This window comes from Carassius carassius, chromosome 25 (assembly GCF_963082965.1).
Source record: "Carassius carassius chromosome 25, fCarCar2.1, whole genome shotgun sequence".
NCBI classification, from domain to species: domain Eukaryota; kingdom Metazoa; phylum Chordata; class Actinopteri; order Cypriniformes; family Cyprinidae; genus Carassius; species Carassius carassius.
Window position 1 is genome coordinate 16,568,032 of NC_081779.1, and position 15,201 is coordinate 16,583,232.

Below are 15,201 nucleotides of genomic sequence, written 5' to 3' on the forward strand. Positions count from 1 at the left end.
TCAGTGTTTCTTTCTCCTTCTTTATTTCATCTTCCATGTATCTGATCTTTCTTCTTCTATTTCCTCTCTTTGTGTCATTATTTCAGAGCTCATCTTCTTTCTGTCATCATCTATTTTCTTCTGCTCATTATCTATTTCAGTTTTCTGTCTTTCCAGATCACTCTTCATTTGATCAAGTTCCCCTCTCTCCACCTTTGCTTTTACTCTTATCTCTTCTTCCATTTGTTGTCTGTATTTTTCACATTCATTCCTCATGTTCTCCAGATCTCTCCTCTCCTCATTCACAGCTCTTGTAATCTCCTCCAGTCTTTGCTGCTGTTGATTCATTTTAGCCTTTTCAGTCTGTAACTCATATTTGATTTCTTCCATTTCATCTCTTTGTCTCAGAATTTCACCAGCCTTTTCCTCAACAAGCTTTTTCTTGTCATTAAACCTCCTTTTACTCATCTCTTCTTTTTCTTTTTTTCTGTCATGTGCTTCTCCAGGTCTTCAGCTCGTCTTTGCAAATCTTCTTTTTCCTTTTCAATATTATTTCTCTCTTTTTTCCAGATGGTCTTTCTCTGTCTTAATCATTTGATTTTGCTCTTCTATGTCATCAAGAGTCTTTTCTAGTTCAATTTTCTTCCTCTTAGTTTCTTCCATGGTATTGACACATTGCTCCATCATTTGTTTAAGGCGAGCCTCCCTAATCTCAATTTGTTCTTGCTTCCTTTTGATCTCTTCAGAGACGTTTTTCAGATTTTCAGCATAATTCTGAACCTCAGATTTTGTCTGGTCAACTAGTTTTCTTTCCTTTTGGAGTTTTTCTGCTTCAGTTTGGATCACTTCTTGTTGTTCCACCAGCTTGGCTTTCATGATTTCCAGATCTTTCATTAACTTGTTATTAATATTCCTGTTCTCACCAATTTCTTGTTTTTCTCTTTGTATTTCATCTCTCAGTTCTGCAAGTTCTTTTTCCTGCTTTGCAATAGTGTTCATGTCATCTTCAATTTGTTGTCTCTTAGCTTCTAGTCCAAGCCTCATCTTATCCATTTCACTTTTTGTCTTCTGTTATCTCTTTTACACTTTGATCCAGTCTTTGCTGCTGATCAGTAATATATTTATCTCTCTGCTCCAGCTCAGTCTTCTGAATTATCATTGTTTGTCTCATTGTCTCTATTTCACCATTTACCCTATTTATATAAACTCTCTCTTTTTCAGATTGTTCTCTCTCAGCAAGAATCTTCATTTTTTCAAGTTTTTCTCTTTCATTCTCTAGCTCCTCTAACTGGACTTGAACCTTATCTCTCTGTTGTTTAGTTCAGATCTGCAGATCATCTTGTTTCTGCTTCATTTCTATCTTTTCGTTGTCTATTTCATGCCGTATCTCCTCAAGCAACTCAAATTCCTTATTATTTTGTAATTTTATCACTTCAAGTGCATGCTGTCTCTTATTGGTTTCCTCAAGAACATTATCTAAATGTTCCTGTTCAATGTGAAGCTGAGCAGCGATTCCATCTAATTCTGTGTTTCTCCCCTCTACTTCCTTTTCCCTCCTCAGTATGTTTAGCTCTTTTTCCTCAAGAGCATTCTGCTTGTCTTGCATGAGTTGCATTTGTAGTTCAGTCGACTGAATCTGGCTGTGTATCTCAGCTTGCATTTGTTCAACCTTGTCTTTTTCTTTGTTGGTCATGTTTTCCATTTCTTCTTTGGCTTTCTGAAGTTTTTGCTTCTCCTTATTAATTTTAATGATGCTAAGATCCAACATCTGTTTCTGCTATTCAGATTCAAACCTCTGTTTTTCCAGATCTTCTCTCTCTTTCTTGTTTTCCTCACTGGTTTGATCATTCTGTCACTGCTGGTTAAGTATCTCAACCTTTTTCTAAAATAAGTTTCTTCTTCAAAATCTAATTTTCATTTAGCTTGTTCCTCAACTCTGCTCTTAAAACTTCTTAGTTGTTGCTTAAAGTCATCAAGTTATTCCTCTCTTCCTCCATTTCTTTTTTTTTTCATGAAGAAGTTCTTCCTTCATCTCCTCAAGGGCCAGTCTTTCCTTTTCTATCTGCTCAGTCTGGCCCATCATTTGATTTTCCAAGTCTTTCTTTTCTTTATCAATTTCTGTCTTTTCCCTTTCAAGCATCACTTTTGTTTTCTCAGTTTCTTGCTTTTGTCTCTCCATCTCCTTCATTGTCAAATCAAGGTCTCTCATTTTCATTTCAGTCTCTTCGGACAAACATTTAATGTTTTCTCTGTCTTTATCTAGTTGGATTTTCATTTCTCTTTGTTTCTCCTTTAAATTAGTGTCTATTAGTATCAATTTATCTGTCTGTGTCTTTATCTCAGCTTTTGTCTTTTCAAGGTCAAATTTATCATCTTAAAGTTTTTGATTATCCTTTTTGATTCCACTTTTGTTCTCTACAGTTCAACCCTCATTTGCAACAATTCTTCCATTTCTTTATCAATCTTTTTTTTCCTGCTTTCAGTGTCATCTCTAATTATTTGCAACTCGCTGTGGAGTTTATACATTTCTTCCCTCTGTCTCTCTGATTGTCTGATTTCTACTTCCACTTTTTGCTTTTCACCCTCAATCTCCTCCCAGCATTTCTCATGATCCTGTCTTTCCTTCTTGATAACATTTTGAATCTCTTTAGATTCTGCTCTTATCTGTTCTAGTGCTTTCAACTCCTCTTGTACATACAGTTTGTCATGTCTTAGATTTTGTAATTGCATCTCCAGATCATTTTTCATATTTTCAAGATCGTCCATCTCTTGATCCATCAACTTTTTTCTGATTTCAATCTGCTCTTTTTCTTTCTGCACTTTTTCAATAAGCTTTCTGTATTCATTGCGTTCTCTTGTCATTGTTTCACCCATTTCAAAATCATCCCTTTCCTTCAGAATGTCCATCTCCATCTGCTCTAGAGACTCTTTCTGATTTTGAATCTCTTGTTTCGCCATCTCATCTTGTTCTTTCTGCTGTAAGGTTTTTCTTTCCAGGTCCTCTGTTTCCATCACTAACTCTTCCCTCTTAAGCTGCAGATGTGTCATTTCCCCTTCATAAACATCCCTGTCATTTTTCAGTCGTATCTTATCATCGTGAAGTTCTGCACTCATTATATTAAGATCTTTCTTCTTGGTTTCTATTTCTGTGTTGATATTCTCTATATCTTCTGTTTGCATTTGAAGTTTTATACTGAGGTCTGTTAATCTATCTTTCTCATTGTTTGCTTCCTGAATGAGTCTGTCAGTGATCTCTGACTTCTTCCGAAGCTCGGCATTCTCCTGTTCAATCAAATGTCTCTCTGTGATGACCATCTGCTTCATTACTTCCACTTGCTCTTTTTCTTTGTTTAGTACACTCTTCATCTCCTGTAGTTTCTTCTCTGATTTTGTGGCATCATGGAACTTTTCGTCAAGTTTAGCCCTCTCATTTTCTAGTTCATTCCTCATCTTTTCTAGATTTTTCAGTTCCACATCATAGGTTTTCATGGCAGCACGCACTTCATATTCTAACCAATCCTTCTCCATGATCAAAGCTTGTTTTGAAGATTCAACATCAACTCTCTGTCTCTGGAGTTCACCTCTAAAGAGCTCCAGCTCTTGCTTCTCATGCCTTAAATTGTCCATTTCTTTTTCTATATCTTCTCTCTTCCTCAGTATTTCCATATTGATCTGTTCAAGTATGCGTTTCTTTTTCTCTGTTTCTTTAATAATCCAGCCCTTTTCCTCCAACTCATGTTTCTGCTTCTCCAGCATCTGGTCTCTCCTCTTTACTTCAGAAATAATTCCTTCCAGTTCAGCCCTTTTCTTTTCATGCAGTTTTTTCATTTCTTCCATGGTTTGCCTCAGGTTTTCTATATCTTTGTTGAGATCACTCTTGTTTCCTCAGAGTCCAATTGCAGTTCTTCCTTGTTCTTTCTTGTGTCTTTGAACTCTTCCATTTTTTCTTTAGCTATTTTTACCTTAACCAGCTTTCTCTTGGTCTCTGTATCCTCCTTTTCTCTGTTTATCTCATCTTTCAGCTGCTCCAGTTTTTCTCTTTCTTTCTGCAGCATCCTCTCTCCCACCTATTGCTTCTCTACAAGTTCTGCCCTCATCTTTTCCCGTTCATTCTTGTCTCTTCTAACGGTTTCTAACTCTTCTCTAAGGCTTCCAAGATGCTCCCGTATTTGTCCAATATCTTGAATGAGCCTCTGGATCTCAGACTTGAAGTTTTCCTTTTCATCTCTCACCACCTTACTTTGCTTACTACACCTACACCACCTTACTACAGCTGACTCATTTGCACCATGATTGTGTTTTTCAGTTCATCCATTTCATCTTGTTGTTGTAAAATGTCTTCCTGCAGCTTTGCGAGTTCACTTTCTCTGTGAGAAACATCTTCATTACCTTTTGTAATAGTCTCCGCTTGTTTTGAAATGCTCACCCTCATTTCTTCAAGAGTGTCTCTCTCTCTCCGCATCTCTTCTATTGTCATCTCATTCTGTTCTGCAAGAAGTTTGTTGACTTTAGCGATTTCTGTTGTGATTTTCTCTGAATCTTTCTTCTCCATTTCAAACTCTGTTGCTTGCTTTTGTTGATTGAAATTCTGAACATTAATCTCCTCAGTAAGACTTCTTCTCTCTTTCTGTAGTTGAGCTGCCATTTCTTCTAGCTTCTGTCTTTCATTCTGCATGTCCTGCTTTTGCTTTTCAATGTGATCAGCTTCTTTGTGTAATTCAGCTCTCATCTGTTCTAGTTTGTCTTTTTCATCTTCAATAAACTTAATCTCTAACATAATCTGCTGTTTATGAGGTAAATCATCCTCAACTTCAGGAAAATCTGACTTTTGGCTCTCAGCTTCTGTTTCTAATGCATCTTTTATGTCCATTTCCAGCATCTGCTCCATCAAAACACTTTGTCCATTTGGATCTGACATTTCTTTTCCTGTTAAAGACTTGACTACATCCACGTCACTCTGTTGAAGAACCATTTCAGCCTCTGACTTCTCAAACAGACTCTCTTCTGTTATGCCAAACCTCAGGTGATCAATATATTCTTGTTGTCTTTCGATGTCTGCCCGCATTCTTTTAAGTTCTTCCTTTCCGATTCTAAATTCTTCCTTTTCATCTTCAAGCATATTTTTTTCTATTGTTATTTTCTCACTAATCTGTTCAAGCATGTTTCTCTCTTTTTGTATCTCTGCCAATGTGATCTCAATGTTTGTTTTTTGTTCAGAAAACAGTTTTTCAAGCTCTTCCTTGGATTGAGACATCTCTGCTTTGGTTTTCTCTAGGTCAGACCATTCCCTTCTAATCAAGTCTTTACCTCTTTCAATTACTTGTTGTTCCCTTTGTATTTCAGTATAGGTTTCATCCAGAACATCGCTCTTCTTTTTAATTTCCAAAATTAGACTATTGATTTCTTCTCTCTCTTTCTGGAGTTGAGCTGCCATTTCATCAAGCTTTTGTCTTTCATGTTGTGTTTCTAGTTTGATCTTCTCAATCTCACGTGCTTCTCTTTGCAGGTCAGTTCTGATCTGTTTTATCACTTCCTTCTCATTCCCCAAAGCTTCTCTCTCAAGTTTCAGACTATCTGAGTCACAGTCTACATTGACTAGTTTTTGTTGCAGAATCTCCTGGTCTCTCTTCAACAGTTGTCTGTCATTTTCTAGCATTTCCTTTTCAGTCAATACCTCCTTCATATGAAGCTCAACATCTTCAGACTTCTTTTTCAGCTCAGCCATTATGTTCTGTTTTTCCCTGTTCATTGCAGCGCTTTCATTTTCAATAATGCTCTTCTCATTCTTTGCACACTCCACAATGTCATCCAGCCCCTTCTGCTGTTTTTCTATTTCAGTCTCTCTGAGTTCAAGCTGCTGCTTCTCAGTCATGATATTTTTTTTGAGGTTTTTCATTTCACTTTGTTGTTTATGAATCTCTGCTTGAAGTTGCTGTAATTCATCCTCTCTTAGTCTCATTTTCTCTTTCTCATTTTCAATATCATCAGTTTGTTTGGAGATGTTTACTCTCATTTGCTCAAGATTGTTTTTCTCTCTTTGTAGATCTGCCATTGAAGAATCATTTGCAGCTTTCATTTCATCCAGAATCTAATTTTTTCTCTTTGTGTGTTCAGCTAGATGAACAATATCTTCTCTCTCTTTCTGAAGTTCTTCTGCCATCTTTTCCAAACTCTGTCTTTCAATTTGTGTTTCTTCTTTTAGCTTTCTGATGTCATCAGCTTCTCTTTGCAGCTCAATTTTCATCTGTTCTACATTATCCTTCTCATCTCGAATAGCTTTTTTATGATATTCAAGCTTCTTTATCTCTCTCTCTAGGGCTGCTCTTTTATCTTCTATGTCATAATTGTATGTTGTTAACATTTGTGTCCTTTCCTCAGCTAATTTTCTTTCATTATTCAGTTCCACTTTAAAGAGCTCCAGTTCATTCTCAATTTGGTGTTTCTTTGCTATCACTTCAGACCTCTCTTTCTCAAAATAAGCCCTTTCTCCTATTGTAAATTCCATGATTTCATTTACTTTTCTCTGTTTTTGGTCTATTTCAGTTTTCTTCTCTTCAAGTCTATTTTTTTCCATTGTGAGAGCTTTTCGTGTGGCTTCCATTTCATCTTGCTGTCTATAAATCAGAGCTCGAAGTTGTTCAAGTTCAGTCTCTCTAAGTCTCATTTGCTCTCTCTCATTTTCAATGTTGTCTTGTTGCTCTGAAATACTGTCTCTAGGTAGAAGCATGTCTTTTTCTGCTAGTGTGATCTTGTTCTTTTCTCTTTCTTCAATGAGCTGGTTTTAAAGATCTTCCTTCGCTCTTGCTATATCTGTCACAGTTTTCTTCAGCTCACATAGAGCCCTTTCTTGAATCTGTTTATTAGACTCATTTGCTTTCCTTTGCATTTCTATCTCCTGTTGCGCATTTTCTAGAGCCACTTTTTTCTTGTCAAGTTTCTCTGCAAGACTCTGAACATTGTCTCTATCTTTTTGAAGATGGGTTGTTGCTTCCTTAAGCTTCTGTCTTTCATTTTGCATCACTACTTTTATTTTCTCTATGTCTTCAGCTTCTCTTTTTAGCTCAGCATTTATCTTGTTTTTCTCATCCTCGATCATTTGTTTCTGAAGCTTGATCATCTCCAACTCTTTAACTACATCAAGCTTTGTTTGTTCCAAAGCATCCATATTTGTTTTTATGCTCTTCCTGCAGTTGTCAATTCTTTCATTTTCATCATACAACTCCTTTCTAAGCAGTTCTAACTTTTCACACTCCTTTTTTAATTCTTCCCTCAAATTTACCTCCATATTCAGTTTTTGATGTATTATTTCTGCTCTTTCCCTCTCTATATAATCTCTCTCCCTCCTTATATGTTCTTTGGTTTCATCTGTCTCTCTTCTCTGTTGATCTATTTGAATTTTAATGTCTCTAAGCCCAATCTTCTCCATGGAAATCATCACCTTCTGCTCATCTATCTCCGTTTGCTCTTTCTGAATTTCCATTTTTAGACTTTGCAGCTCTGCTTGTTTGTATCTTGTTTGCTCAATGTTCTTTTCTAGATCATCTCTCTGTCTTGATATGTTCATTCTTAACTGCTCAAGAATGTGTTTCTCTTTGTGTATCTCAGCCAGTGTTTCTTCATTGTGTCTTTTATGTGATTCAAGTTGGTTCTCAAGATCTTCGTTCGCTCTGGGTATCTCTGTCTTAGTTTTCTCCACGACAGACTATTCCTTTTCAGATTCAGTTGTTTGTATTACTATTAGTGCATTGTCTTTCTTTTTGAATTTTGACTTCCATATCTTTAACGTTTTGTTTGTCATTTTGAACAGCTTGTCTTAAATTTTCAATGACACTGGCTTCTTTTTGCAGATTAGCCTTCATGGCCTTCAATATCTCAGATGCTTTTTCCTGCTTTTCTATGTCAGTTTGCATTTTGTCCAGGTCCTCCCTCTTTCTTTTTGTCTCCTCTGCAAGACTCACAATGGCATCTCTCTCTTTCTGAAGTTGAATAGCAGTGTTTTTAAGTTTCTGTCTTTCAGCTTGTGTATCTTGTCTTAGCTTCTCAGTATCTTCAGCTACTCTTTGCAGCACAGATTCAGTCTGTACCAACGTGTTTTTCTCTTCTGCAATACTTTGTCTTTGTAATTTTATCTCCTCTGCTTGTATCCCCAAATTGGTTTTCTTTTGCTCCAGATCTTCTATCTCTCTCATTAAAGCTATTCTGCAGTCCTCAATAAGTTGCTTCTCATTTAGTATCTCTTGTTTCAGAAGCTCCACAGTTTCTAGTTCTCTGTTTAATGCATCTGTCATGTTTCTGTCCATCTGCTGCTTCTGCTCCATTATAGCAGCCCTCTCTCTGTCAAGACTGTCTTTTTCATTTTGTGTAAACTGCATGAGGGTATCCACCTGTTTTAGCTTTTCAGCTATTTCCTCTTGACTTTTCTGAAGTTGACTTTTTTGCATGAAAACTATATTCTGAATATCATACATGTCTTTTTGTTGTCTGTTAAGATCAACCTGCATTTGCTGTAGTTCATTTTCTCTTTTCTTTAGTTCTTCCTTTTCATTCTCAAAATCACATTTTCAAAGACTTCATTCGTTTTCTCAAGGGTCTCTCTCTCCATTTTGATCTTTTTCAATGTCTGCTCATTCTCCTCTCTCAGGTTCTCTAGATCTTTATTTTCTCTCACAATTTGTGCTTGTATTTGTTGAATATCAAACATTTTCTTTTCTAGTTCCTCTCTCTCTTTTTGAAGCTGGTCTGCCCATTTCTCCATATTCTGTCTTTCTTTTTGCACATTTTGTTTGAACCTTTCAATATCACTAGACCCTTTTTCCAGCTCATATTTCATGTTCTCTAATGTTCTCTTTTCATCCTCTATGCTTTTTTGCTGAGCTTCTATGTCTTCTAGTTCTCTAGCAAAAGTGTCTTTTAGATCATCCTCCATGGTTTGTTTTTGTTTTTCTATATCCTGTCTAATGTGATTTAGGACATCTCTTGCTTTTTCTAATTCTGTTCTTATCATGTCTTCTTTTTCCCTGCTTTCTGTTATCTCAGCCTGCAGGTCATCCCATCCTTTGTGTATTTCTAGCTTTGTCCTTTCCAGCTCATCTTTTGTGTGTTCTAGCTCCTGTTTTCGCCATTCTAATTTCAACTCCATGTCTGCTGCATTTTTTGTTGCAGTTTGAAGTGCGACTTCTTTGAGCGAAAATTCATCCATGCTCATTTTTATTTCTGCTAGTTGTCTCTCAATTGTACTTTTTTGTGCAAGTAAGTCTTTTTTTAAATGCTCCAGTGCTTCTCGCTGTTTATCCAGCTCCTCCATGGTTAAGATCATCTGATATTTTCCTATATCATCTATCACATCAGTTTGGACTTGTGCATCAGCTTGTTGAATCTCCATCATTCTTGTTTTTTCCAGTTCATATTTCTCTCTCTGTAGATTTATTTCCATACTGTCTAGTTCTTGTTTTCTTTGATCCAGCTGCTTCTTCTTATCTATTAAAATTATTTTTTATACTGTTCCAGTTCTTATCTTCCTTGCTGTATATCACTGACAAAGTCTTCCACTTTAATGGCATCTGGTTTTTCTGTTTTTGCATACTCTTTTGCTCTCGGTTGGAATGATGGCTGGTTAAACCTGAAATAAAAATTTTTCTTGTTTTCATTTGCGTCCCTTTACCAATATATTTTAGATATACTATGTAAAATAGTAACAGTAAAAATTCAGTTTAAAGCCCTCTTTGTATTTTATATAGAACAAGAAATGTTATGAAATGTGAATTGTATGATTTATTGGCATGTCTCGTCTAGTACTTTTTCCTCTTGTTTTCACACAAAATTGTGTCATTTTTGTAAAATTGGTTATGAACACTGCATGTTTACTTTAAGAGCCCAGTGGATGCCAACAATATTTATAATACAGATAATATAATAAAACATCCGTTAAATGCATGTAAATTGTGACTTACCTTTTCTTTTCCTGTCCTTTCTTGAGTAATAAATTATTTCTCTCTCTTTGTCTCTTTTTTGGCCTCTTCTATGTCCTCCAAAATATTTTTCACATCTTCTCTCATTTGCTCCACCTTATCATTCTCTTTAATGGTCTCCTCCAGGTTCCCTCGTAATCTTTTCTTCTCTGTATTCAATCTCTCTTCTCCTTCGTTGAACTTCATTCTCCAGCAGTTTCATCTCATCCCTGTCTCTCTTCATCATTTCCTTGTTGTGTTCCACATCACCCTTAAGACCTCGCAGCATTTCACGGATGTGTTCAACCTCCAAAATGAGCCTCTGCATTTCGGCATTCATCTCTTCTAGGTCTGTTGTCCATCTGACTTCCTGCCATTCGACTTTCAATCTGGAATTTTGCTTTTCGCACCATTTCTCTTGTCACCTCAATCTGTTGGATAAGGTACATTATAGTGAGGTTCATCTGCCCTTTCTCTTCTTCTAAATCTCTCTTCTCCATCCTAAATTCAAACTCCTCTCTCGCTCTTTGGATTTCAGCTTTAACTTGCTCCATTTCATACTTCTGCCTCTCTGTCTTCACTCTTTTACGTTCCATCTCATCTTTTGCTCTTTGTATCTCCATCTTCAGTCGTTCCATCTCGTCCTTCTTCCTCATGGTCAATTTCATCCTTTTCTCAAGTTCTTTCTTCTTCGCTTCCATTTCTCTCTTCATGAGCTCCATTTCTCCAATCTCTCGTTTGGTTTTCTGTATCCTTTCATCAAGCTCTTCTCTTTGTCTTTGTATTTCCTCTTTGACAAGCTGCATTTTGTCCATTTCTGCTTTTGCTAGCTCCATTTTGCTTTCAACATCCTCTTTTTGTTTTAAGATCTCAGTCCTCATCAGTTCCATCTGGTATCTCTCACACTTTGCTTCCATCATCTGGATTTCAATATCTTCTTTCTGTTTTTGGAGGTCTGCTTTCATCTTTTCAAGTTTAGTCATTTCCAACCTTTCCTTTTCCATCTTTACGTCAATGTCCTTCTTTTGTTTAATTAACTCCACCTTTGTGTTTTCAATCTCACCCAGCTCCTTCTTCATAGCTTCTATCTTCCCCATCGTCTCCATCTTCTCCCTGTTTAATCTCTCTCGTTCCTCCAGCTCTCCCTTTTCAGCCTCATCCCACAACCTCTTTATCTCCGCTCTCACTCTGGTAATCTCATCCTTGACCTCTTCATATGTGTCTTTCCCTCTCAGCGTTTCCACACAAATCTTCTCCAGGTCTTCTCTCTCATGCTCTATGTCCTCTGTCATCTTCCTCAAAGCGTCCTCTCGTCGTTTTGTCTCCTCTAACCTTTTATTCACTTCCTCTCTTTGTTTCTGGATCTCAATCATAATACACTCGACTTTCTCTCTGTCTTGTTGCGCTAATTCTTTGCTTCTGTTCATGGTCTTTGTGTCAATAACTAACTGAGTCTTGATCTTCTCAAGTTCTTCTCTTTGTCTCTCTACCTGAGCCCTCTGTTCTATGTCATATCTCATAATCTCAGACCTTCATTTTTCTAGATCTTTCTTCTCGTTCTGGACCTGAACTCTAATCTGTTTGAGCTCCTCTCTCTTCTTCTCTATCTCAGCTAAAGACTTTTCCTGATCCCCCTTGTCCTTCAGCACAGCTATTTTCATTTGCCCAACAAACTCTCTCTCTTGCTGTGTGTCCTCTAACATTTTCTGCTCTCTGCTTTCTTTTTCAGAATGCCTCAACTTTTCTAGCTCATGCCTGGCTCTTTGTATTTCTTCATTTATTTTTTCTAACTCCTCTGTTTTTTTGTGTATTTCATCTCTTTGCTCCAATGCCTCTGTTATGGCTTCATACTGTCTTTTTTCTGACTCTTCCATTTGCTTTTTTAAGAGCATCTGAGCCTCTTGGACTGCAAGTATGGCATGGATTGCCTCCTCTTTTTCTTGTTTTGCCACTCTAATCCTGTTCTCTATTTCTGCCTGCTGTCTTTGTAGCTCATTTCTCATCCTTTTGATTTCATCTGCTTCTTGATTAGCCTGTTCTCTGCTGTTATTAATCTCCCCTCGATCTTTCTCCATCTTTTCTACCATTTTTTTCAGCTTTTCTTTCTTTGCTTTAGCCTCATCCATCTGTTTGACAGCTGCACGTTTGTCTTCTTCTGCCTGAACCATCATTTTTTCAAGACTATCCTTCCATTGCATGAGCTCATTCCTGCTCTCTTCAATATTTTTCTGGGATATTTGGACCTCATCCCTTAATTTCTCCAGTCTGTCTAGCTCATGCTGAGTTTTTGCTCTGAGTTCCACCTCCTCTTTCTCTGTTTCATGCCACCTGCTCTCCATTGCCTCCTTCACCTTGAGGATTTCACTTCTGAGGAACTCACACTGTTCGGTCTCTATTCTCACTAATTCTCTCTTTCTTTCCAGCTCCTCCCACTCTTCCCCCAACTCAGCCTTTGTCTCCTCCATTTTTTCTTTTGTTTTTTTGGATCTCCTCAACCTTCTTCTCAATATCTTCAATTTTTTTTCTTGAATTTCAGCATTCATTTTTTTAATTTTCTAATTTTCCCGGATTGTGACTTCTTTGCTTTTTTTTAGATCTCCTCTTTGGCTCTGTCCATCTCACGTTCAATTCTTTCTAGCTGTTGTCTGTCCCTCAGCATTTCCTCTTGTCTTTGGTTCAAGCTGTCTTTTTCAGCCTTGATCTCTGCTTTGATCAGTTCTGTCATTTCTCTTTCTTGTCTGGCTTCTTTTCTTATATTAATGCTTTCTTCCTTCTCTTTCAGTATCTTTGCTTTCTCCATATCATTAGCCCTTTGTACCTCTGCTCTTACACTCTCCAGCTTGTCTCTCTCCCTCTGCAGCCGAGCTCTGTGCTCTAACTCCTCTGTCACTATCTCATACCTCTTCTTTTCCATTTCTTCTTTAGCTTTCTGTATGTCTTCCTTCTGTTTTTCTAGAATATCTTTATCTTTCTGCATCTCTATTTTCATATGTTTCAGCCTAACAGTTTCTGTTTTTATGTCCTCAACTCTGGCATCCATAGATGTCTTGTGATTGTCTACGTCCACTTTGGCCTGTTCGATTTTTTCCCATTCCTTTTTGACCAGCTCTTCATTCATCATCAGCTCCTCTCGACCTCTCTCAATTTCATGTTTCATCTCTTTCAGATCTTTTTCCATTTCCATTTCTTTTGCCATTTCTTTTCAATTAGGTTGTTTTCTGTAAGTGTTTGAGCTCTCAGTTGGTTTATTCTCTCATTCTCTTGTTTTGAAAATGCTCTGTTTCTTTCAACCTCTTCTCTTGCTCTTTGAATCTCATCTTGCAGGTACTTCAGCTCATCTTTCTCTTTCTGAATTATAGCGGTCCGTTCCAGCCCTTCTTTCTCTGTTTCATGCCACCTTTGTTCCATTTCCATCTTAACTTGCTGTATATCAGCTTTAATCTGTTCAAACTGGTCTCTTTGCCTCTTGATGTCATCCTTCTTTCTCTCCAACTCTGCTTTTTCCTCCTCTATTTCAGATCTCATCTGCTCCGTCTGACACTTTGTTTTCTGTGTTTCCTCAATCTTCATCTCCATCTCATTGATCTGAACTTGTATGGCACTTTTCATTTGTTCCATCTCATACTTTTTTGCTTTCATAGTTGCTCTCCAGCTCCTCCTTCTGTCTCAGAGTCTCATATCTGATCATCTCCAAGATCTGTCTCTCTCTCATGATTTCATCACGCTTTTGCTTCAGGGTGGTTTGCTCAGTTTGGAGGTCAGATCTCATCTGCTCAATCCTCTCTCTCTCTCTATTTACCTCTTCTTTATTCCGATCCATTCTTTCACAGATGTGGTCCATCTTGGCTTTCATGTGAGTAATAGTTCTCTCAAGTTGTCTTTTCTCTGTGGTCATCCTGGCTATCTCGTCTTGCTGTTGCTGAATCATCTGCCTCATGTTGTCTATCTCCGTCCTTTCTTGCTTAGTTCCTTCCCAGAATTTCTCGATCTGCTCAATGGCACGCATTGTTTTCAGTCTACACTTTTTAAGAAAATCTTTTCTCTTCTGGATGTCACTTGTATGCCCATTCTTGTCATCCTGTTTTATTTTTTCTCTGGGAGGACTGCTTCTCTCTGTTTGTGTGTGCTTGCTGTTGCATAGTCTCCATTCTGCAGAAAAAAATAAAAATAAAATATTTTTAAAAATAGATTATACTAAATACAGTATGTTGATATATAATATATCTATATCTATATATATATATATATATATATATATATATATATATATATATATATATATATATATAATATTCTAACCTAGTTCTTAAATCAGTTCAGGCTCTGTCATTCTCAGGATGAGATGGAAGGACACTCTGTTTAGGGGTGGCTGTCTTTCCAAAGCCTTAAACAGGAGCCTCATTGCCTCCTGCTTGCTTGGAGCAGCCTGCATTTGTTGAGCTGCCACATCATGAATCAGACTTTGGGAGATAACATCCTCAGCAATTTCACTGACCCGAGTCGCTCTCGTAATTATCTGCTCCTTGAATTCTGTCAGGAAGTCTCCAACTGTTGGGTAGGAGAACATTTGCACTGCATTCATAAACAATGCATGACACAATCGCAATAATTAAACTTTGATTAAATTACGTTGTGCAGTGAACTTTACCGTAATCTCTGGATTGTGCCATGGCAGCTTGCTATACATGATTTTAAAAAGGCTGAATTGTGACCTGAAAATTAATAGAAATTAATTACTTTGTGTACTTCAGTATTAAAATTAAATAATAATATAGAATAAAAGTAAATGTACAGTAATATAAAGGTGAGGTTATTTGACTTATACAGTTCTCTAAATATTTTAACTCTGATATATGTATTGTGAAATAGAGAAAAATAATAAAGCAAGATATATATTTAATCCAGATCATACTGTATTTTATACACAACTATAAAGGAGGCATAAATGGTATTTCTGCATTTTTATAGATTTAACAAAGTAAAATTATCATTAAAGTATGTTTTACAAAAAAAAATATTTATTTTTTTCTCCTTCAAAATTTCATGTTTAACTTGATGCGTTACCATTTCCTTATGTTTGTGAAATGGACAAGACATTTCTGAGTGTGTAGCTCAAGGAAGCAATATTTTATTAAATTGTTTAAAAGATTCTTACCTTCTGTGTTATTACTGGATTTAATTAGTTCTGTCAGTATAGTTGTGGTCTGATGATGGAGGCATATTGCTGTAATAATAGTGAAGGTGATTTTGAACATTTAAAAACAAATCGTATCTT

At 36.7% G+C, this 15,201-nt stretch overlaps 3 protein-coding genes and 1 pseudogene across 3 annotated transcripts; all 4 read right to left on the minus strand.

The window, feature by feature from the left end:
• Window positions 1-2,394: 2,394 nt before the first annotated feature.
• LOC132104881 (golgin subfamily B member 1-like) lies at window positions 2,395-6,402 on the minus strand (annotated as a pseudogene).
• A 269-nt stretch (window positions 6,403-6,671) lies between these two features.
• LOC132104301 (cingulin-like) lies at window positions 6,672-7,713 on the minus strand. Its single transcript, XM_059509676.1, has one exon. It carries the CDS (start codon window positions 7,541-7,543, stop codon window positions 6,761-6,763), a length of 783 nt encoding a protein of 260 aa, XP_059365659.1. The 5' UTR covers window positions 7,544-7,713; the 3' UTR covers window positions 6,672-6,760.
• Window positions 7,714-8,356: 643 nt separating this feature from the next.
• Window positions 8,357-10,075, minus strand: LOC132104300 (polyamine-modulated factor 1-binding protein 1-like). Its single transcript, XM_059509674.1, has 2 exons — window positions 9,930-10,075; window positions 8,357-9,394 (listed from the first exon to the last, which is right to left on the minus strand). Exon 2 carries the CDS (start codon window positions 9,362-9,364, stop codon window positions 8,507-8,509), a length of 858 nt encoding a protein of 285 aa, XP_059365657.1. The 5' UTR covers window positions 9,365-9,394; window positions 9,930-10,075; the 3' UTR covers window positions 8,357-8,506.
• Window position 10,076: 1 nt separating this feature from the next.
• On the minus strand, window positions 10,077-15,193 carry LOC132104299 (trichohyalin-like). The gene is made up of 4 exons (XM_059509673.1): window positions 15,082-15,193; window positions 14,575-14,638; window positions 14,226-14,474; window positions 10,077-14,075 (listed from the first exon to the last, which is right to left on the minus strand). Exon 4 carries the CDS (start codon window positions 11,444-11,446, stop codon window positions 10,229-10,231), a length of 1,218 nt encoding a protein of 405 aa, XP_059365656.1. The 5' UTR covers window positions 11,447-14,075; window positions 14,226-14,474; window positions 14,575-14,638; window positions 15,082-15,193; the 3' UTR covers window positions 10,077-10,228.
• Between the last annotated feature and the right edge of the window lie 8 nt (window positions 15,194-15,201).

What these genes read in the sequence shown, in the direction of transcription:
- LOC132104301 (XM_059509676.1), bottom strand. Translation starts at nt 7,543, where the DNA reads ATGAACATATCAAGACAGAGAGATGATCTAGAAAAGAACATTGAGCAA.
- LOC132104300 (XM_059509674.1), bottom strand. Translation starts at nt 9,364, where the DNA reads ATGATGGAGATTCAACAAGCTGATGCACAAGTCCAAACTGATGTGATA.
- LOC132104299 (XM_059509673.1), bottom strand. Translation starts at nt 11,446, where the DNA reads ATGAGATATGACATAGAACAGAGGGCTCAGGTAGAGAGACAAAGAGAA.